The sequence below is a fragment of the Monodon monoceros genome, unplaced genomic scaffold (genome assembly GCF_005190385.1).
Source record: "Monodon monoceros isolate NGI ecotype Baffin Bay Population unplaced genomic scaffold, NGI_Narwhal_1 Super_Scaffold_21, whole genome shotgun sequence".
NCBI classification, from domain to species: domain Eukaryota; kingdom Metazoa; phylum Chordata; class Mammalia; order Artiodactyla; family Monodontidae; genus Monodon; species Monodon monoceros.
In genome coordinates, this window is record NW_021703778.1 from 107,504,689 (window position 1) to 107,527,437 (window position 22,749).

The 22,749-nt window shown below is 33.7% G+C and overlaps 1 protein-coding gene across 4 annotated transcripts in view; it reads right to left on the reverse strand.

Annotated features, from left to right (window-relative positions):
* HECTD1 (HECT domain E3 ubiquitin protein ligase 1) overlaps positions 1–22,749 on the reverse strand; it is a 90,289-nt gene that overhangs the window by 28,007 nt on the left and 39,533 nt on the right. For all 4 annotated transcript variants that reach the window (XM_029239649.1, XM_029239648.1, XM_029239647.1 and 1 more), the window contains 13 exons: positions 18,088–18,226; positions 17,728–17,898; positions 12,871–13,093; positions 12,091–12,354; positions 11,914–11,990; positions 8,273–8,407; positions 7,548–7,694; positions 6,383–6,477; positions 4,299–4,404; positions 2,491–2,625; positions 1,791–1,930; positions 1,175–1,498; positions 50–216 (listed from right to left, as the gene is read on the reverse strand). In XM_029239649.1, coding sequence (XP_029095482.1) covers positions 50–216; positions 1,175–1,498; positions 1,791–1,930; positions 2,491–2,625; positions 4,299–4,404; positions 6,383–6,477; positions 7,548–7,694; positions 8,273–8,407; positions 11,914–11,990; positions 12,091–12,354; positions 12,871–13,093; positions 17,728–17,898; positions 18,088–18,226 — 2,123 coding nt within the window. The remainder of the gene's footprint in view (positions 1–49; positions 217–1,174; positions 1,499–1,790; positions 1,931–2,490; positions 2,626–4,298; positions 4,405–6,382; positions 6,478–7,547; positions 7,695–8,272; positions 8,408–11,913; positions 11,991–12,090; positions 12,355–12,870; positions 13,094–17,727; positions 17,899–18,087; positions 18,227–22,749) is intronic.

Below are 22,749 nucleotides of genomic sequence, written 5' to 3' on the forward strand. Positions count from 1 at the left end.
AAACATAATTGTTTTAGTAAGTTAGAAAAACCTACTCTCATCTCTTTACCTAGCTGATCTTCACATACTCCATTTACAGTGCCATAAAGTTCAAATCCAGATAGTGAGAGATAATGGGTTTGGCCACTAGCATTCTTCCCCATCTGTTTAATTCTCACATGTCGCCACCCTTGTTTCTCATCCTTCGGTGGATCAAGAGGCCAGGTGGCTGTTGACCTGTGAATGTGTTAGGGAAAATATTATGTAATGTTTTAAACATATGAAAAAGATGTTTAAGGTGGTGAAGATTTTGTTACATAATAGAAAACTATATGAAAAGTAAACTAACTTTCATGTTCAGTCAACAGTTTGTTACACAAGAATCAAAATCAAAGGAGAAAAATAGCAGTAAAGAAAATAAATTTAAAATGAAATGTGTAAATGTGTATTATTAATTTGACTCATAACACTAAATGACTTATGAATAATAAAATACAAAGAAAGACCAGAAATTTTATGAATAACAATGTTTTTATGATGAAAAACATTTTGAAATTTTTGCAAAATTTTAAATGATATACTAAAATATTAACTTTAAAGCTTGAAAATATTACCTATTAATCATGTTAAGAAGCTCCTTCCATACTACATCACATACAGAAAAGTAATTTAACTCTACACTCTACTCCTCAAAATGTGCCACAATGTACAATTAAACTTTATTAGAACTAAATTTTTTAGAAATATAATGCTTTTTGTCCTTAAAAAAAATATATATGATCAATATATAAAATTTAGGAAAACAGATACATAAAATAAGAAAAATCAATAGTCACTGTTAATTTGTCAAATATTCACATATACTATGTGAATAAATGGAGAATTTAGTAAAAGTTAACTCCATTTTTTTTGGTTTTTATCAGTGTGCTATATATACACACATACAGCTATGTGTATATCAACTTCTTTTTAAATAAGTAAGCTCAGCTTCTACTAATGTTTAAAGCATTTGATGGTTTTGACAAAGTCAGTATTTCAAAATTTTAATACTTAAATTACAGTATCAAGTGATATTTTTAGAAAGAAAATCTTGTTTCAGTATCTTATAAAAAAGAGAGCTCTAGGAGGATACAGTTATAAAAATAAACAAAGCTCTTTACTGAGTTTTCCAATTTACAAAGACTCCTCAACTAACCCTGGTTCATTGAGACTGCAGTCATCAACATGGGTATACAAAGAAGTCCAGTTCTGTCCATCTTTGGATACCTGGAAAACCCAATTTCTCAGTGCAGACCTTCCATAACCACGAGCATGACGAAGTGTATATGCTGATGGTACCACCCACAGACCCAGATCTATGGCAAACCAGGCATTCTTATCGTCATTGCTATGACAATTTAAAGCTGAATTGTCACGACTTAATATGTCTTCTAAGCGGCCATAAGGTAGATTTCTTCCTTCTGATGATGTTACTACTACAAGTCCATAAGCAGCTGGATTAACCCATTCATATGCAGTTCTACACAAAAACAAAGAAAATACTCTTAAGCAGTGTTAACAGTTAACACTATTAAAATAACTGCATTTGCTCAGACTAGCTTTTATCCACATAAAATTATATTAAGAAAAATTCTACATTTAACAATTTAGGTATTTTTTTCTTCATAAAAAGTAATTTGGATGGTCTTAAATTTAACCTAAAAGACAAAATTCCTAAAACTGCAGGATACTCAGAGTGGTTAATTTTATTCTACTACCTAGAATTCTTTTTCCAGGTGAATGTTTTCAACCTATATTAAATAATGACTTACTTGGCATTTGTCCCAATCCAGTAAACGATTCCATTTTCATCAAAATCATGCTGGTGCCGAAATATAAAATTTTGGCCTTCTCTTAATTTTCGAACAAAAACAAATGAAGATCGGTCAAAATCATACCACTGCTTTGCTACCTAACCAAAGAAAATATGGAAGACACCTTAATTATGATATTTTGAAATGCAGTGCACATTTGGTTCCTATCCCTTTAATGTGAATTATTTTATAATCAATATTCATTTAAGAATATTTGAAAAAGAAAAAAAACCCAGAAAATTCCATAATCATAGCACCCCACTATTAATATCAGACAGTATTTCTTTAGTCTATTATTTCAATAGATAGAATAAAACAAAGTCTTGATCAAACTTTACAAAAACATTTTTCTCCTATCCGTCTGTATATATTATGATAGCTATATAATATTCAAATTAATGGAAGTAATTACCAACTTGATATTCCTTTATTTGATTAGCATTAAGGTTTTGTTCACTATTTGAGTATTAAAAATAACTATAATAGACATCTTTATGAAGAAACCATTTAGAGTGTATAAAGATTATTTTCTAAAATGGAATTACTAGGTCAAACTCTATTACTGTAACTCTGGAAAAATACTTCCCAAACCACTTTTCTAAAGGCCTAAACCACAGCAAAGAATGCTTATTTCACCATTCCCTTGCCAGAAACTCACCATTTTTAAGAGATACTGTTCTAGAGATTCAACTGTAGCTAAGGGCTCCATCTTCAACATCCTGCCGGTCCTGTCTATCAATGCAGTTTCACCAGGTGCACGTTCCAACCGAAATCTTAATCTTCTTGTAAGTATCTACACAGAAATGATCAAAATGCTTCAGAAAATATTCTGCTTTTTTCTTAGAATTTTGAAAATGAAAAATGTTACATAACACAGCAATTGAGATTTATAAAGTATAACCATAAAGGAAGGATCAATGTCTGTTTTCTATTAAATGTTTTTTTTTAAAGAGGTCCACTGAATAATATTTTCAAGAAAGAAACAAAGAAATTTACTTAGCATTTCTAAACAACTTCAAACATACATGGTTTAAATAAAATTACTCTGAAACACTTAACAGAAATATTACAACCCCTAACTGATAACTTGCAATTTTCCAAGTAAGTTATAAAAAGTAGCTAATTAACTTACGCTTTTAAAGCTAGAATATATTAAATAATCTATGGCTAATAAACTTAAAAAAATACAAGATAGCTTCCAATCCAATATGCTTTAGTAAATAAAACAAGTATGTGCTTCATTTCTGTATAAATCTTAACTAATTCCTATAGACACATAATTAAATATTTACATGTACATTTGGAAAGCATTTCAGACTGCAAAATTACCAGGGGGCACATTCCCAGCCTTCCTATCTTTGTATCTTGCACAGTCTCCTAAAATGAGATACGTATAATAAAAGATGTTGGTGCTCCTAGGACTGTAAAAGTATAAGCAGGGGAATTTCCAGTCTTTGAGACCTATTTCTACCTCATTCATCAAGGATAAAACCTTTAAAAGGGCAGACCAAAAAATCCCCTTGTTCCTCTATATTATTCTATCTGAAGTAAAGCACAAAGTAGACCTCTACATCTTGTTCAATATATACATCATGTCAGATATACTAATTATACTGTAACTCTATGAACAAGCTTTCTAGTCTGGGAGTCTAGTTGGCTTTGGTAACACTACTGGGTTCTTGGAGGTATGGTAAGTTTTTTGCCTTGAGCAGGCACTGTTATTGCAAATAGTTTTAGTCACTTATTAAAGGCCATATTTAAAAGAAACTATTTGATACAGTGGAATGCAGGATAGATCAAATAAAGGCAAGATTCAAGGCCAAAGAACATGCTAGAAAATACCAAAGTAACCTACAAAAGATGTGATAAAGATCTGTTTTGGAATATTAGCAGTAAGAATTATTTGTTTTGTCTGTTAATATCTGGATACTAGATGCTAACAAAAGAATAATTTAATGAATTAATAAGAATGTCAACCAAGTGACATTCAGGAAGAAAACAGGATTTTTATAAAACCATGTGATAATGACAGATTTCAAAAATCAATAGAAATAGCTAAGGAAGGCCATCTGGTTCTAAACATGACATATAGAAAGCAAGAAAAAAAACCTGTGCCTAAAATATTTTCACATTTTCTCATATGTTGAGATACACTCAGAGACGAAGGGACTTAACTCATAATTCTAGAACAGAAGGACTCTCTTTACTGCTTTCCCACTGATAAGGTGTCTTTCGCCAAATATGACCTACCAAATATGATTTAAAATCTAAAATAAACATTAAAATACCAATACATTCAAGAGTCATTAAAAAGAACAATCAAATGTCATTAAAGGTTAAAGATTAAGCGCAATCGTTCTTTAATAAAATATAAAAGTTTTTTGGTTTTGTTTTTTAAAAGAAAACTATCTAAGCCTGCTCCTAAATGCATTCAGCAATAACAGCAGCTGCATTTTCCATGGTTACCTGGAGGTTATAAGTGGATCCTGGTGTATCATACAAATGGAGAGGTAGACGTTCAATAGATTCTAGTACAGCTATTAACTTTCGGATTAATGCAACAGCTGGTCGACTAGGGAAAAAAATAATCGTTAAGAGCTTTTATATAAGTTCATGCTAAAGTTCATAAAGAAACTGTAATAACCAACCTCATACAGACCCCCTACTTTCTTTATTAATGCAAAGAGAAGATTAATTTTGTATTAGCTACATGAGTAAGCAAAAATAATCTTATAACTCAATTTCTTCACTTAATAAAATATTTCATTTTTCTTATGAAATGTTCATCAACTGCATTCAAAGTAATGTATAATTTGGGCTTCTCTGGTGGCGCAGTGGTTGGGAGTCCGCCTGCCGACGCAGGGGATGCGGGTTTGTGCCCCGGTCTGGGAAGATCCCACATGCCGCAGAGCGGCTGGGCCCGTGAGCCATGGCCGCTGGGCCTGCGCGTCCAGAGCCTGTGCTCCACAACGGGAGAGGCCACAGCACAGCAGTGAGAGGCCCGCGTACCACAAAAAAAAAAAAAAAAAAAAAAAGTAATGTATAATTTAACATGTAATTTATTTTTTAAAGTTTAAACAATTTTATTATATAATATCTGATACATATAAAAGAATATATAAAGCAGCAAAGTTCTGAAAATGACAGTATTGTTGGCAAGGCAACACTGGTATAATATTTCTGGAAAACAACATGACAATTTATACTAAAAACCTTTAAAACATCATCAATAACTCAGTAATACAATTTAAAGGAATTTATGTAAAAAGATGTTTCCACCAAGACACTTACATTTTAGTATTAGTAATAATTTGCAAACAGCCAATATGTTTAATAGACTATTTCAATAAATTATTATATATCCATATAATGTAATATGCACTCATTTAAAATGGTATTTAAAATTAATGGAATTAATTGAATTTCGCTTATTATTATTATTATTATTTTTTTTTTGCGGTACGTGGGCCTCTCACTGTTGTGGTCTCTCCCGCTGCGGAGCACAGGCTCCGGACACGCAGGCTCAGCCACTCCGCGGCATGTGGGATCTTCCCGGACCAGGGCACGAACCCATGTCCCCTGCATCGGCAGGCGGACTCTCAACCACTGCGCCACCAGGGAAGCCCTCGCTTATTATTTTAAAAATTCAATCACATTCAAAAGTAATAAAATAGTAAAATGCACCTTCAGCAACTCATGACCCAGCTTCAACAATTACCTACTAATACCCAATTGATTTCTATCTATATCCCCACCCATTTCTCTCCTTCCTGTGTATTTCAAAGAAAATGCCAGGGGACTTCCCTAGTGGCGCAGTGGTTAAGAATGTGCCTGCCAATGCAGGGTTCAAGTCCTGGTCTGGGAAGATACCACGTGCCACGGAGCAACTAAGCCTGTGCTCCACATCTACTGAGCCCGTGCTCTAGAGCCCATGAGCCACAACTACTGAAGCCCATGTACCTAGAGCCCACGCTCCACAACAAGAGAAGCCACTGCAATGAGAAGCCCGTGCACCACAATGAAGAGTAGCCCCCGCTCACTGCAACTACAGAAAGCCCACAGGCAGCAACAAAGACCCAGCGCAGCCAAAAATAAAAATAAATAAATAAATTTATAAAAAATTAAAAAAAAAAAAGAAAATGCCAAATAACATATCATTTCACCCAGAAATACTGAGTATGTACCCCTACAAAAGGATTCTTAAAAAATAAAATATCATTGCCACACCTAAAAGGTAATGAACAATTACTACTTAATATCAACAAATATTTAATCAGTGTTCAAATTTCCACTTGTATCTTAAAGATTATCTAATTTAAAATGAGGTCAGTTGCATTCACAGCAGACATGTAATCTTCCTTTTATTCCATTAGATTAAAAAACACTTTAAAAATCTTTCCTTTTTTATTTATTTATAATATAAGCTACTTTTGTACTGAATAAAAAAGTTCCTACTTTGTGTATAAACACTATACTAGGCTCTATTTTAAAGGAAAGCTATCAACTTGCAAACACTGCAAACATCAAATTAAAAGAAATTGGGGATTTACCTTTCATCATCTTCATTTTCACTAAAGGCTGTTTTAAAAACATTTATTCTTTCTACCAGTTGACTACAATCTTGCTTCATATCTAAATCCATGCTCTAAAAAAAAAAAGGAAAAAAAAAGTTTTAGGGCTGTTACTGAAATTTATCAAAACACATTCTGCAAGATGAATATTTATATATTACAAAATTATCAATATAAGTGAAATCATTATTTTCTTTCAATTAAAATTCTTTTCATTATATGACTAGTAGATCATGGCTAATATCTTCAGTGTTCATAATGAAGTGGCAATTATACTCCTTTTCTCAAAGTGTAGTGGTATGCAAGGTAATTTCAGATTATTTATGAACATTTTGCATTTTAACAGTACTATTTACATTAATTAGTATTAGAAAAAATATGACTGGTATATCAAAACAATGATTTCATAGATACTACTAAGTGATGCTATATCAATATAATTTTAATAAATGAGAATAAATACAAATGGTAAAAATAATGAAGGAAACACGAGACACTGCAGTTAAAGTACAATGATTAAGATCAAGATATTAAAATGGCAAACAGAACTAAAATGGGGAGAAAACCTTCACTTTTCATAATTTATTGTTAGAATTTGTTAAAATATAAGTGTGTGGGGGGGTGTATATATATACACACTTTTCATTAAAACAAAGGAAAAAATTTTATCACAATAAAGAGATAGTAACGCAGTCTAAATTGAAGAGAAATATAAGGTTATTAGCAAATACTTGTCAAATATTCACATAAACTTCCTAAATTGCCAATGCTCATAAATTAATTTTATGCAAATATTTTAGGTATTTAGAAAGGCCTATAGACTAACTCCATTTTATGTTATGAGGGAATCACAGCAGTGAATAATGTTAAATCTTAGGCTACTACAAGCAAGTGTTTTGTTCAAACAAATCTTGAACAAATTATAATCAGGTAACCAAAAAAATCTAAATAAACTCAATTATTTAATTCAACTGGCTCAAACTAATCATAAAACTTGAAAGGCTGGAAAAATTATAAATGTTAACATTTACTACTGTTTTTAATACATCTTGACAAAAACAAAGTAAATCTCGCTCTGTCAAAGTGTAGTTAAAAATATTTTTTTTAACTATATACCTCATTCTGTACTACTTCATAAACTTACATTATTTAAAACAGTAAGAAGCGCTTGCACCAAGCCACTACTGCACATTTCATATGGTGAAATTGTGTTTTCATCCTTCAAAAGTACAATTAGATTTTCTAAAGCTGTCTTCATTAAATCTCTCCAAGTGTTCTCACTCTCAATACACTAAAAGAAACAAAAATTTTTTAAAAGACAATTGAAAAAACAAACAGGTCTTAACATACTTAATTTATCAGAGCATCAATTACCATGAAAATAAATTAGATACTAAATTAGATTAAGAAATTCAAATTATTAATGCAAATTATCTCTACCAGGCCTGGTAAACTCTTTCGTAAAGGGCCGACTATAAATATTTTAGGCTTCACAGGCCACATCACATATCTTGGTCACACCTATTTAAGTCTGCCATTGTGGCCACTAAAGCAGTCACGGACAATATGTAAATAAATGAGCATGGCTGTGAGCAATAAAACTACTATGGACACTGACTTTACACATGCATATAATTTTCAGGTATCATGAAATATTATTCTTACTTTTGATTTGTGTTCAACCATTTAGAAATGTAAAAACCCTTCTTACCTCACAAAACCATACAAAATTTAGCCCATGGGTGATAATTTTCTGACCCCCTAATCAAATACCCAGAATATAAAATTTTATCACAATAAAGAGATAGTAATGCAGGAAAAAAGGAAACCAAGATCACTGTGTGTCATAAAATCTAGAGGCTAACATACTTGTCTATTTGTATGAAGTTCCCAAGATGACTCTAACTGAGTTGCTATGTTTCTGAGTGTTACCACTACTCCACGAGGCATGCTTTCAACAGCTTTAAAGTGGTCATCATATAAATCTCGAGCCATAGTTCGTACCTACCAAAATAAAAATAGTAAATGTGAATCTTTACTACAATTAATAATTTTACCAAATCTTCCTTTTAAATATATACATGCAACCTTTAGAATTAAGATGTTTGTGCCAGTATCAAGTTCCAAAAAATGTTACTACTTCTATTCATATACATCAAGAAGTTCCCATGGTTGAAAAACTACTCTAGCAGATTTTAGCAATGTCAAATCGAAGAACTTATAATTTTAAGTTTTAAACTTTGTATTCATATACCAAATAGGAGCTTATTTCATTTAAATCAAATTAAACCTATAAAAAGGTCACTTCGCTCTTTTTAATAAAAGTAACCTGTTTTATGGTGAACCAATTAGAAAATACAAATAAGCAAAAAAAAAGAAAGAAAGAAAGAAAGAAAATTAAGCCATCTATAATTCCATCAACTGAAGTTGAACCTTTTAACACTCTGGGGTGTACTTTAGGTTATTATGTCTTTTTTCTATTTATTCACACAAAGTATATATGATGCTCATGTATTTATATATTTCATCAAGAGAAAGAATGACTGTATTATCAGTTTGGGTACTAATTACCTCTCATTTAAGTTAAATTAATGTTATTTGAGAGAGAAACCCACACATGTCCAAGGCTTGGGTCTGATGAAATTTAGTACGTAACATTCTTTAAAATATATGCTTAAATAATGTAAATTTAAGATTTATGTGATTTCATTTAAATCATAAGCATAGCTCTAATGTAACAAAAAATTTCACTCCCTAAATGAATTAATAGTACCTTCCCATTCTATTTTAGTATGCCTTTCAGAATTAAAAGATAAGTTCTGGATATCAGACAACACTGAAGAAAATATTCCTTTATAAACAATATTAAGAAATAAAAACAGGTTAAAACTAATAGTTAAAATTATTTTTACCTAAAATTACTATATGTTGATATATACTACTTTAATATGCAAAATAGCCACATGATCACTGATTTACTACTGATTTCAAGGATCTGAATCCATAATCATATTTTTTTAAGAAAATGAAACTACAGGACTGAGACTATATCCTCCTTGATTTACTTTTCTTTTGTACTGTAAAAGTTCAGTTCCCTGGGAGTTAATCTAATTTGTTGGTTAATACACCACCAGTTATTCCAAAAAACTCCTGAGAAAGCTGACCGGTAACTTTATAAAGAATTACAGCTGAGCCTCATTATTTGAGAATTTAATATTTGTGAAATCAACTAGTCACTAAAATTCATTTGTAATCCACAAATCAATACTCGCAGCACTTTTCACAGTCATTTTTCGGCAAGCACAGTGCAGCAAAAACTTTAAAAATGTGGGCTTCCCTGGTGGCGCAGTGGTTGGGAGTCTGCCTGCCGATGCAGGGGACACAGGTTCGTGCCCCGGTCCGGGAAGATCCCACATGCCGCGGAGCGGCTGGGCCCATGAGCCATGGCCGCTGGGCCTGCGCATCCGGAGCCTGTGCTCCGCAACAGGAGAGGCCACAACAGTGAGAGGTCCGCGCACCAAAAAAAAAAAAAAAACTTTAAAAATGTGACCAGAGCCTCACAGGAACCTAAACCTGTATTTCTCCAAGAAACAATGGTTCAGTATTCATGGCAGCTTTATAGAACATAACTATCATGAAAATGAAAACTGTATTTAGTTCAAATTCCTTTTACCATCTAATGGCTACCTTCAATTGAGATATTTCTTCCTCAAATGCCCTTAAGATATCCTGAATTGGAAAAAAACCTCTGGCTTCACACTCTTTTTTGAAAAAGACAGAAGCAATCATGGAATAATATATATAGCTATAGAGGTAATATACATTTATAAATTAAAGAAAGCAAGAAAGAGAGAGAGAGAGAGAAAGAGAAAGCAAGCAAGCAAGCAAGCAATTTTCTTTCCTAGGTCTAGCATGTGGAAATGTGGAATATCTTTGGGATAGCCTAGCAAATTTACAACTGGAAATGAAGACATGAATGAATATATATAATATATATAACATATATATATTATATAATACAGTGCTCCAAATAAAACCCCTCATGGCTATTCCTATGGCCAAAGCCACACAAGTACCCCCCTATCCCAATCACCCAAAAGCATTCTTCACATACTATATGAAAAAACTATATCATTATTTTAGGTAAAATAAAAATGTGTCATCAGAAGATACTGAATCTAACTATGAGATTTTATTTTCTCTTTTAAAAATTAAAAAATTCAAGAACAATTGATATAATAAAGATGGACATATAATGGCTTGGGACTTCCCTGGTGGTCCAGTGGTTAACACTCTGCCCTCCCAATGCAGGGGGCCCGGGTTCGAACCCTGGTCAGGAAACTAGATCCCACATGCTGCGACTAAGAGTTCGCCTGCCACAACTAACAGTTCGCATGCCACAACTAAGAGTTCCCATGCCTCATCTAAAGAGCACACATGCTGCAACTGAGGATCCTGCATGCTGCAACTGAAGATCCAGCATGCCACAACCAAGAACTCGCATACAGCAATGAAGATCCCGAGTGCCACAACTAAGACCTGGCAGAGCCGAATGAATGAATGAATAAATAAATAAATACTTTTTTTAAAAAAGAAATATAATATAGAGACATGGATGTAGGAAACAAACGTATGGACACCAAGGGGGGTGGAAAGTGGGGTGGGGTGGGGTAGGATGAACTGGGAGATTGGGACTGACATATGTACACTAATATGTATAAAACATAACTAATAAACTGCTGTATAGCACAGGGAACTTTACTTTGCTTCACTGCACAGTGGAAACTAACATAACATTGGAAAACAACTATACCCCAATTTAAACAAAAAAAAGAAAGAGAGAAATATAATGGCTTTATTTTTGAAAAAACCAATGCATAATAAATGGATAGAATTTAAAAATTAGTAATATGAGTCAATAACATATTTGCTCCTGGAGTCAGTAACATATTTGCTCCTGTATCTTTTTGAAACAGTGGTTTCATCTGAGATGGCCATTAAACTAAGCATCAAATTATCTGAATCTAGAACCAGGAATTCAAATTGATTCATCACGAAGTATTAAATCAAGACTGTAAATTATAATAATGCATTTTCAATCCCACTACATCACTAAAATTACTATCATTAATCATAATTAAAGCATGAGTTTAAAGTTTCTGTGACATTAATAACTCACATAGTTTTAAAATAATTTAAATTTTATACTTTGTCTCAATTTTGTTTCTATTTTAATGTTGATGTTTACTTATAGTATAAAAACTGTAAGTTTTTTTATACTTACAATATAAAAACTATAAGTGTTTACTTATAGTATAAAAACTATAAGTAAATGTATACATATTGTGGAAAATAAGATAATAAGCACAGAAAGAGGAAAACTAAAAATACATTAGATTAGGGTAGCTTATGTTACATGGCTCAATTTTTTAAATGCCTACAATCTACCCCTGAAGCCTTGCTACATCAGTATAAAAGACAAAAAACAAAGCAAATCCCATAAATAATACCTTTTGCTTAGTTTTTTCTAACTTAGATTTTAGTTTTCTGCCTCTTTTGCCAGTCCAGCCAGTCACAAATTCTGAACCTTAAAAAAAAAAAAAAAGTTATTTCACAGAACATATTTTATTGCAATTTAACATATTCATTTATTCTTATCTGTTAGACTGACATACCTACATACTTACCCAGAGAAGTTTCTGCAGTAAATGAATGCTTGGTTCCTCTATTAGATTCAAACACAAAACCAGGTAAATCTTCTTTCAGTATCGTTGCTTGCTGGCCATCTGAGTTATGAATAGCAATTTCTCCTTCTTTCAAACATGTTAGTGACCAATTCCCTACAGTGAGTTTAGTGGGTCCTGGTGCTGAGAGTATAGGTTGACTTGAAGTAGATGGCTTTACTTGGCCTCGAGCTCTTTGTAACTTCTCTAAGAATTCACTTCTGCTTTCTATAAAGACAAAATGTTTGTTTTAAAACTTCATTCCTTTCAAATATTCCATTTTTTTAAGGAAACTACCTATTGAAATATCAATTTTATTAAAAAACTTTCATCAAAGTTTTGTTCTGATATACTCTCACTGGTTTGATATTATTTAGGTTCAAGCATTAAAACAATCCTACAGCCATAATTTTTTTAAAGTAGAAGGCTTTTGGGAAAAGATATAATTTGAGACAGCATCACACATGTGCAATTCATCATTACGTGATAAGAGGCACCTTTACCTAAAGGATGGAGACAGTAAAAGTAGATATTGATACAATGCTATTCCTTGTCTCATACAATAAAAAAGTATGAAATGCTTTCATGGTACAATCATTTTTCTCTGTTAATATTAAAGAAATGGCCATATGATCAACAAGGACGTGCTACTGCTATGACAATGGTGGCAAAAATATGAGCAGAAAAACAAATTATCAAAATTACAGAAACTAGTAAAACATTTTAACAGAAACAAAATATTACCTGAACTATCCGATCCACCTTCAGGACTACCACTTGAATACATGGTGGCAAGTTTTCCATCCAAGATAAATCTAAACCATCCATTACTGCCATTAGATAGTTCCAAGGCTGCTGCATCACTCCATATATATAAGCAGTCCCTTCCCCTAATGATGGACCAGTCTCTCCAATGATATGGCTTACCCTGCTGCAATTCTTTAGCATCTTCCTGTGGTTCATCTTCCTAAATGTATAAAATTATTCAATGAAACATGGGAAATAACTTATATTCCAAATATTCATAAGTACTTAAAAAAACATGACCATGAATCAAATTCAGAATTAAAACATCCTGAATATAATATCCATCTGCCTGTATTTTAATACATATTCTGATTCAACTAATTACCTATAATCTTAAAAGTCCATCCTAAAAAAAAGTCAAGAAATTCACATAATAACCAAAGTTATAATATTTCCAGGTATAAAGGTAAAGAAGACAAATGGATTAGGTTTACACACAATTAGCTAATTATCTAGGACTTGATAAACTCACCCTATCTCTGGGCCTAACAGATTATTTGTAAAAAATGAATGTTTACACTAGATCAATGGTATCCAAACCTAGGGTGCAAAAGAATCACCAGAAATGTGTTTTAACAATACAATTTATAAGTTCCCACCCTTAGCCAAGTGAATCAAATATACTGGATTATTCCTATAATCATCAAAATGTTAGCTATAGCGTGTTTAAAAGAAAAATAACTTGTAAACACTGTTTGCCTACCCCGGCATCCAAAAAATTTTTATTCTGTTGACAACATTTAATATTAAGAATATTCATTATTAACATATATGATCTTGGCATGTGTGTGCATGCATGCGTGTATGGGTAAAGTACTTTTAAACTTTATGAAGACTTATTATACTTAAAATTGTTTGAAATGTATCTTTTACATGCTTCTTCCCTGAAGTAGTACTTAGCTTATAACACTAAAATTGGATTATAAATTTCCCTAAACATAGTACTTGTGCTCCAGGCCATGATAGATTAATAAGGACCAAGACTTGCCTATCCACTGTCAACAACTAAAAAAAACAGACAAAATACATGAAAAAGTGTTTTCAAATACTGGACAACAAGCAACACAGGACTGCATGATCTCCCAGAAAACAGAAACAAATAAGGTAAGCCCCTTAGGCTCAGACAGAGTTTCTGGCTAAGGTCTTAAGAAGAAGGAACATAGAGGCCAGCACTGTAAGTTGAGGAAATGGAGATCTGTGTTTGAAGAGTTTAAGGCAAATGGAATATGTGGTGGATGAGTTCAGGATCAGGGAGTCAAGCACAAAAGGCCTCTAGAAATGTGCAAAGTGGTCACCAGGACATCTCTACTGAGTACCAGCCCATCTGTGTACCGGTGATGTTCCATAAGGCAGGGCAAAGAATGACTTGAAAATGGTAAGGTGAACAATTCAGAGGTCACAAAGGGTGGTCAGACATTTGCATTCCTAACAGCCAGAGTGGAAAATCATCATACCAACAGTTCAAAATTTTTCCAAATGTGATGTAACTGTAAGCCCACAGACCAAAAAATATTAAATAATCCCGAGCAGGGGCAGAAAACCCACATGTGCATGCACACACACAAACCAAACAGCTAAGCACATCAAAGTCAAATCGCTAAAAACAAGTTATAAAGTCTTAAAAACAGCCAGAGGAAGAAAACGTCTCAGTAGAGACTATGCACATCAGGTGACAATGAAATATCTCTTCAAGTGCTGGAAAATGATCAGCCAAGAGTCCCTGTAGGAACTGAAAATGTCCATTGAAAATGAAGGCCAAGGGACTTCACGGGTGGTGCGGTGGCGAAGAATCCACCTGCCAGTGCTGGGGACATGGGTTCGAACCTTGGTCCAGGAAGATCCCACGTGCCACAGAGCAACTAAGCCCGTGCACCACAACTACTGAGCCTGTGCTCTAGAGCCTGCGAGCCACAGCTAGTGAAGCCTGCGTGCCTAGAGCCCGTGCTCCTCAACAAGAGAAGCCACCGCAATGAGAAACCCGTGCATGGCAACAAAGAGTAGCTGCCACTCACTGCAACTAGAGAAAGCCCGCATGCAGCAAGAAGACCCAACACGGCATAAATAAATAAATAAATTTATTTATAAAATAGAAAAAAAAAAATGAAGGCCAAAATCAGTCCACTGGTTAGGACTTCATGCTTCCACTGCAGGGGGTAGGGGTTCAATCTATGGTCAGAGAACCAAGATCCCACAAGCCACGTAGCGCAGTCAAAAAACAAACAAAAGAAGAAGATATTTTCAAAGAATAAAGATAAATCTCAAAGAATTTTCTGGCTTGTCTTCTCATTTCCAGATAATGTATTTTGGGGACTTCCCTGGTGGTCCAGTGGCTAAGATTCCACTCCGAATGCAGGGGGCCCGGGTCCGATCCCTGATCAGGGAACTAGATCCCACGTGCCGCAACTAAAAGTTCACATGCTGCAACTAAAAGATCCTGCATGTCTCAACTAAAGACCCTGCATGCTACAATGAAGATCCCGTGTGCTGCAACTAAGACCCCGTGCAGCCAAATAAATAAATAAATAAATATATTAAAAAATAATAATGTAGTGTGAAGAACAAAGGTTTAATTTTAATGAAAACAATTTATTTTTTTGTTCTTTTATAATCTTTTAATGTCCTATCTAAGAAATCTCTGTCAAGCTCAAGGTCACTAAGATTTTCTTCTTTTTCCTCTAAGAAGCCTTACAGTTTTAGCACATCCATTTCAGTTCATGATTTCTTTTTTTGTTAAAAGGGGTAAGATTTCATATTTCTGCATGTTATCCACTTGTTCAAGCATCATTTTTAAAGAGACCATCCTTTTGTGACTGAATTATCTTAGCACTTTCTTTGAACAATTGACCATATATGTGTGGGTCATTAATCTATTTTTACACCACTACCACACTTTCTTGCTTACTATAGCTTTATAATAAGACTTGAAATCTGCTGGTGTATGTCCTTCAACTTTGTTCATTTTCAAGGATGCTTTGGCTATTGTAGGTTCCTATCATTTTCATATAAATGTTTGCTTGTTAACTTCTACAAAGACCGCTGGATCTGTAACCTATTTCTTGAATGAAAGAATTCCAGGGGGATGAACCCAGATATCACTTCTTGTTTTGTTTTTTGTTAAATCTCCAGTAATTTAGGAAACACACATATACACTAAACCACTCAGGATTCTACAATTACAATCCATACTCTACCATTCTCTCAAAACTGTTAATACTCAGTCACTAATATGTAGGAAGCATTCACTAAATGGTAGGACTAAGTCATTGCTGTCAATTGGTAGAGACAAATAAGGCATATTTTTAAATTTGCAATCTAAGGCAAGAATTATCGATAGGTACTGAAACTAGTGGATAAAAGTTTAAAGAGAAACAGCGTATTTGCACAGTCTCAAATTATCTCCCCACAAATTACTTATTAATTACAAAAGGGAAAAAGTATCTTTACAGGGCTTCCCTGGTGGCTCAGTGGTTGAGAGTCCGCCTGCCGATGCAGGGCACACGGGTTCGTGCCCCGGTCCGGGAGGGTCCCCCATGCCGTGGAGCGGCTGGGCCTGTGAGCCATGGCCACTGGGCCTGCGCGTCCGGAGCCTGTGCTCCGCAACGGGAGGCGCCACAGCAGTGAGAGGCCCATGTACCGCAAAAAAAAAAAAAAAATCTTTACAATAGAGACACCTGGTAGAAACAAACACAACCAACTGATCCAAGTTAACGTCAACAGCAAGAGCGCAAACAGACATCATGTGCCTCTAAAAAGGTACATTTTACACATGAGAAGGCCATAACATCACCTCTATAGTCTTTCTGCTTAAAAACACACAACCTGAATCTAGTTATGAAGAAACATGGCACAAACACAACGTGAGGGTCATTGTCCAAATTAAGTGGTCTGTCCTCTTCAAAAAAATGCCAAGGCTATGAAAGAAAAAGAAAGGCTGAGAAATGGAACAACATGACAACGAAATGTACTGTGCTCCTAGGCTGGATTCTGGCGGGGGGGTGGCGTGGGCCGTAGGAGGGCATTGCTATTAGGGCAATGGCAAATTTGAATACAGTCTCTGGGTTAGATAACATTTTCTATAAATATTAAATTTCCTGATTTTAATAACTATACTAGGATTCTATAAGACAATGTCCTGGTTTTTTGGTGAAGATTTTAGGTATAAAAAGGGGCACTGACTTCCCTGGCGATCCAGTGGTTAAGACTCCGTGCTTCCACTGCAGAGGGCACGGGTTCAATCCCTATTTAGGGAAGTTCCACATGCCATGAGGTGCGGCCAAAACAAAACAAAAATAAATAAATAAATTTACAAAAAGGGGCACTATTATCCAGCTTCTCTCAAATTATATATTTTATTATTATCATCATTATTATTATTATTTTGGCCATACCACGCGGCTTATGGGATCTTAGTTCCCCGACCAGGGATCGAACCCGGGCGCTTGGCAGTGAAAGCTCGGAGTCCCAACCCTTGGACCGACAGGAAATTCCCTCAAAAAATATATTTTAAATGTGCGTGCACACGTGTGTCTTTGTAAGTAACAAAGCAAATGGAGCAAAATGTCAATAATTAGTGATTTTGGATAGAGGATATTCTGATATTCTTTATTTGCAACTTTTCTTCAAGTTTTAAATTTTACCAATGATGTATTTTAAAAGAAAAGTGACCAAATTTTAAAAAATTATAATACTACTCCATACTGCCATTATTTTGTCAAAACCCATTGTAACTGGAACTACATTTCCTCAAAAGAAACCCTATTCCTGATAGATACCATTGCAATTAAGACCACTCACTTTTTCTGGTTTTGATTCCTCTTCATTCTCATCATCAGAGGAAGGACCTGCCAAAGTTGACACTTTGCTAATTACACCAAGTCTGGCTAGCTGATCCAAAAAAATATCACCACCTTTATCTACTAAGTCCCTTATGATTTGCAAAGCCAGCAAGTGGCCATCATCGTCGTCCTGGGGGGAAAAAAAAGGAAATTAAGGGAAAATGATAAAAATAAGTTTAGCTGCGTGGAGTAGACAAATGCAATCATTTGTACAGACAAAATGATTTAATAAAATTAGGACACAAGTTAAATTATTTTACTGACTACTATCTAATGGGAATTAAAGCTACAGGAATTTCAATAAAGATAATAAACTGACCTCTTGATCAAGAACTGTTGCAGTGATTTCCACTAGTACTGTAGGCAAATTGTGACCAACATCAGAATCACAAACTTCTTTCAAGAGTGCTTCAGAGCAAAAATGAATCATTTTTCGAATCAGAGCAAGACTTGCTTTCCTTGAAAAGTAAAAAAAGAATTTTAGTTAGCCATGGTGAGAAGCTAAATAAAACAAAATGCAACACTAATGAAAACCAAAATATCCAATTTAAGCTTTAAATACTCTGCTAAAATATACACTGAATAAAATAATACAATTAATAAGAACCTACTGAATAGCACAGGGAATTCTATTCAATACTCTGTAATGACCTATATGGGAACAGAATAAAAAAAAAGTGGGTATATGTGTATCTACAACTGACTCACTTTGCTGTACAGCAGAAACTAACACAACATTGTAAATCAACTATACTCCAATAAAAAAAATTTTTTTTTAAAGAATACAAAAAACTAAGACAATACTAGCACTAGGTTTATGTTCACTTTTTGAGGGAATTTCATCTTTCTACTATTAATATATTGAGCTCATTAAAAAAATTATTTTTGTAATTTTCTTACATGTGCTATTTTATATTAACCAGCATGACTGTTAACATGCCATGATAATTTTAGAAAATCAAAAGTAACACAATTACTAATAAATGGCATCTATAACCCCAAATATAAAACTCTTAACTTAAAACCTGATGGTTTATATGGAACTTATATTTCAAATTAAGCATTTTTGTCCTTTGTCAAATTTAAAACATGTTCATTATAATATTCTCATATAAATGAGATCCTAGTAATCCCATGCCCTTAAATATTCCCATTGTTAACAACTTGGCATGACTCCTTTCCCTTTTATTAGCCACTGCTTTACTTAGAACACAGAAGATACTCAATGTCACACAAACTAACCTCAATTTTATAAGCGATTTGTTCTTTTAAAATAAAATACGCAAATATCCACACATTTAAATTATAATACACTGGTCTATTACATAAAAGTCAATAATGCTTTTAACACATGTTTTCTGAGCATCTAACAATAGTCTGTGTGCCAAGCTGTAGATATCATTGCCCTTGAGGTGAGTTCTCCACAGGAAGGATGGAGAGGCAAAAATCACTATCGAAATCCAAGAGAGGTATCTGACAGCTGTATTCCTACAGAATGTGGTCTTGATGTATTTCATAACTCTCTCTAGGTGAATTTCATGTATTCTTTAATTTTAAAACATGTTTTATTAAAAATTCAAGTACATTAGAGAAAATAGTAGGCAGATGGAGGGCAAACTGCCCTAACAGGATTAGTTCCTTCCAGTGTTTGTTAACGGCAATTTATATTTGGTTGCAAAATCAGTATTTATGTATAATAATAATTTTATATCATGATTTACTTGAATTAAAATAGCATAAGAATGTTTCTATGTTGTCTACCTACCTATCTGGCTATCTGTCACTACCATGCTGAGTCATAATAAGCCAGGAACACCTGTATATATTTTAAAAACTTTACACCTCATTTAATCCATCCACCAAACCCACTATTAAGTAGGTTTTATTAGCTCAGTTTTACAGATGAAAAAACATGAGACAAAAAAAGGTAATCCTACTAAGGTCACAGGGCTAATAAATTAGAGCCTCAACTCAAACTCATCTCTTAACCAGTACACTATGCATAATATTCATAACATAAAATTTTCCTGCTTATCACTATTATATAAATCATAAGCATTCAGCTTACTGGCTTTTCTATTATAAATAGCATTATTTTTGGTGAACAGTTTTATTTCTTCAGTAGAGGGATTCTTGGATCCAAGAGTCTAAATATTTTCGTACGTACTGAATGTGCATCAATACTGAATCTATACTCAGCAAACTGATTTTTTTAAAAATCTGTTAAGTGACAACATGGATGGACCTCAAGGGCATTATGCTAAGTGGATAAGCCAGAGAAAGACAAATACTGCCTTATATCACTTAAATGAGAATCTAAAAAAAAAAGAAAGTCAAACTTATAGAAACAGTAGAAAAGTGGCTGCCAGTGGCTGGGGATGGGGGAATTAAGGAGAGGTTGGTAAAAGGGTACAAACTTTCAGCTATAAAATGAATAAGGTTTGAGCATTTAATATAAAAAATGGTGACTATAGTTGATAAAACTGTATTGTATAATTAAAATTTGCTAAGACTAAATGTTCTCTCTCAAACACACATGTATGCACATACACAAAGATAAATACGTGAAGTGATGGATATGCTGATTAACTAAATGAGGGGAATCCTTTCACAATGTATACACATATCAAATCACTAAGATGTACATTTTAAAAATCTTACAATTTTATACGTCAATTATGCCTCAGTAAAGCTAGGGGACAAAAGGACTATTAATAGCTTAAATTATCAGTAGATATGGATGTACTAATTCATTACGATTTTTGTAAAAAAAAAAAAGTTTCTTAAATGTCTAATGGGTTAAAAGGACATGAAATTTTACTTTTAAATGTTTTGTTTTTTACTAGTAAGGGGATACATTTTTCCCTGTTGTCTTCTTTTTCATCTTGAGCACTGTACCATAATGTCATTGGCTAATTTATTTAAATTGGCATTTATACTTTGACCAAAAACTTGTATGTGTTCTCTGCATAATAAAGGTAGTATGCCTTGGTCATACTTGCTAACAAATACCAATTTGTTGGAAGATTTATCTGGATTACAAGTTTATATTTCTGTCACTTTCATGGTTACGGCTAATACTGTTGCTGATATGCAGTTTTGTTTTTTTACACAGAATGAATTTTAAATGACAGGACTAACACAAACAAGTTTTAAAAGTCATTCTTCCTACCAAGTTCTGATAAACATTTGAGAATATTTTCTTTTTGTTTTCCTAAGGTTTTATTTTTTCATTTATTTTAAATAAATTTAGAATTTATTTAAATACACAATGTAAAGGACTAAGCTGATTTTTAATCAAACCACAAAGCAAATATTCTAATACCATTTAATATATTACGTTAATATATTATAAAATATTAATACATTATATAATTTACCACTATAATACATTCAATTTCTTTTTTTTTTTGCGGTACGCGGGCCTCTCACCGCTGCGGCCCCTCCCGTTGCGGAGCACAGGCTCCAAACGCGCAGGCCCAGCAGCCATGGCCCACAGGACCAGCCGCTCCGCGGCATGTGGGATCCTCCCGGACCGGGGCACGAACCCGCGTCCCCTGCATCGGCAGGCGGACTCCCAACCACTGGGCCACCAGGGAAGCCCTACATTCAATTTCTAAACACAACTGATTGTTTGGAGGGCTAGTCTACTCCAATGATTTATAAACTCTTGGGCTAGTTATCATAAAGATTTAATTACTGAAAGTTTACACTAGCTATTATTCAGATTTTTCTTTAATAATCTCACCTATTTATTCTTCCAGAAGAACTTTAAGTTCTGTCAAGTTCTAAAGCAAATTCTATAGTTATTTTCTTTCAAACTGCATTCTATAAATTAACTTTGGAAGAATTTATATCTTTAGATTATTTAATATTCTCATCCTAGAACAATTTCCCCCTTTATCCAACCATGTCTACTTTCCTCTCAATCAAACTGTGATTTAAAAAATAAACAAATGGATCCTCAAGGATTTCTGCTGCTGAAAAGTTTACTCAATCTTTGTCCCACTATTAACACGAACTCCAAAGATGTATATTTACCACACCTCTTCAAAATTCTAAGTAGCCTTTCTTCAGAAGCAAAATGTGAAGTCCTCAGTCTAATATTACAGATACATATATCAAATCATTACGTTATACACTTTAATACAATGTTACACGTCAATTATATCTCAATAAAACTGGGAAGAAATATCTCACAGAGAAAATAATCAGGTTTTTACAAAATGCTCCACCAGTGAAACTGCTATCCTCTGTTCTGAAGGCTTCATTGATCTGTTGTCTGCCTTTATTTCCTGAACAGACAATGCACACAGGCCAATAATGATAGATAATAGCTAAAGTTGATATATTCCTTATATACAGATCCTCCTTTAACTGCCTGATTAGAGTATACACGCTTACTCTTCTGATCAAATTTTAAACTGAAATGGTAAAAAATTAGGTTGTAACCTATTCCAGATTGTTTTTAATAATGACAAGTATATATATTTTTAATGAATCATCTTGGGAGATGGGGGAATGAATGAAATATGTGAGGGAGACTAAGAGGTACAAAACTTCCAGTTACAAAATAAATGAGTCACAGGGGTGAAATGTACAGAATGGGGAATATAGTCAATAGTAGTGTAAACATTTTGTATGGTGACAAATGGTAACTAGAATTATCATGGTTATCATTTTGTGATGTACAGAAATACTGCATTACTATGTTGTGCACCTTGAACTAACATAGTGTTGTAAGTGAATTATACTTCGGAAAAACAAAAGGAAGAATGGAGGGAGGGAGGGAGGGAAGGAAGGAAGGAAGGGAGGAAGGAAGGGAGGAAGGAAGGGAGGAAGGAAGGGAGGAAGGAAGGGAAGAAGGAAGGGAGGGAAGAAAGAAAAGAAAAAAATGAATGATTCAGAAGTGGAAATGGATGAACTGCAAGAAAGAATCTTACCAAACAAAAAAAATATTACCAGATAAAAAGCAAATTAA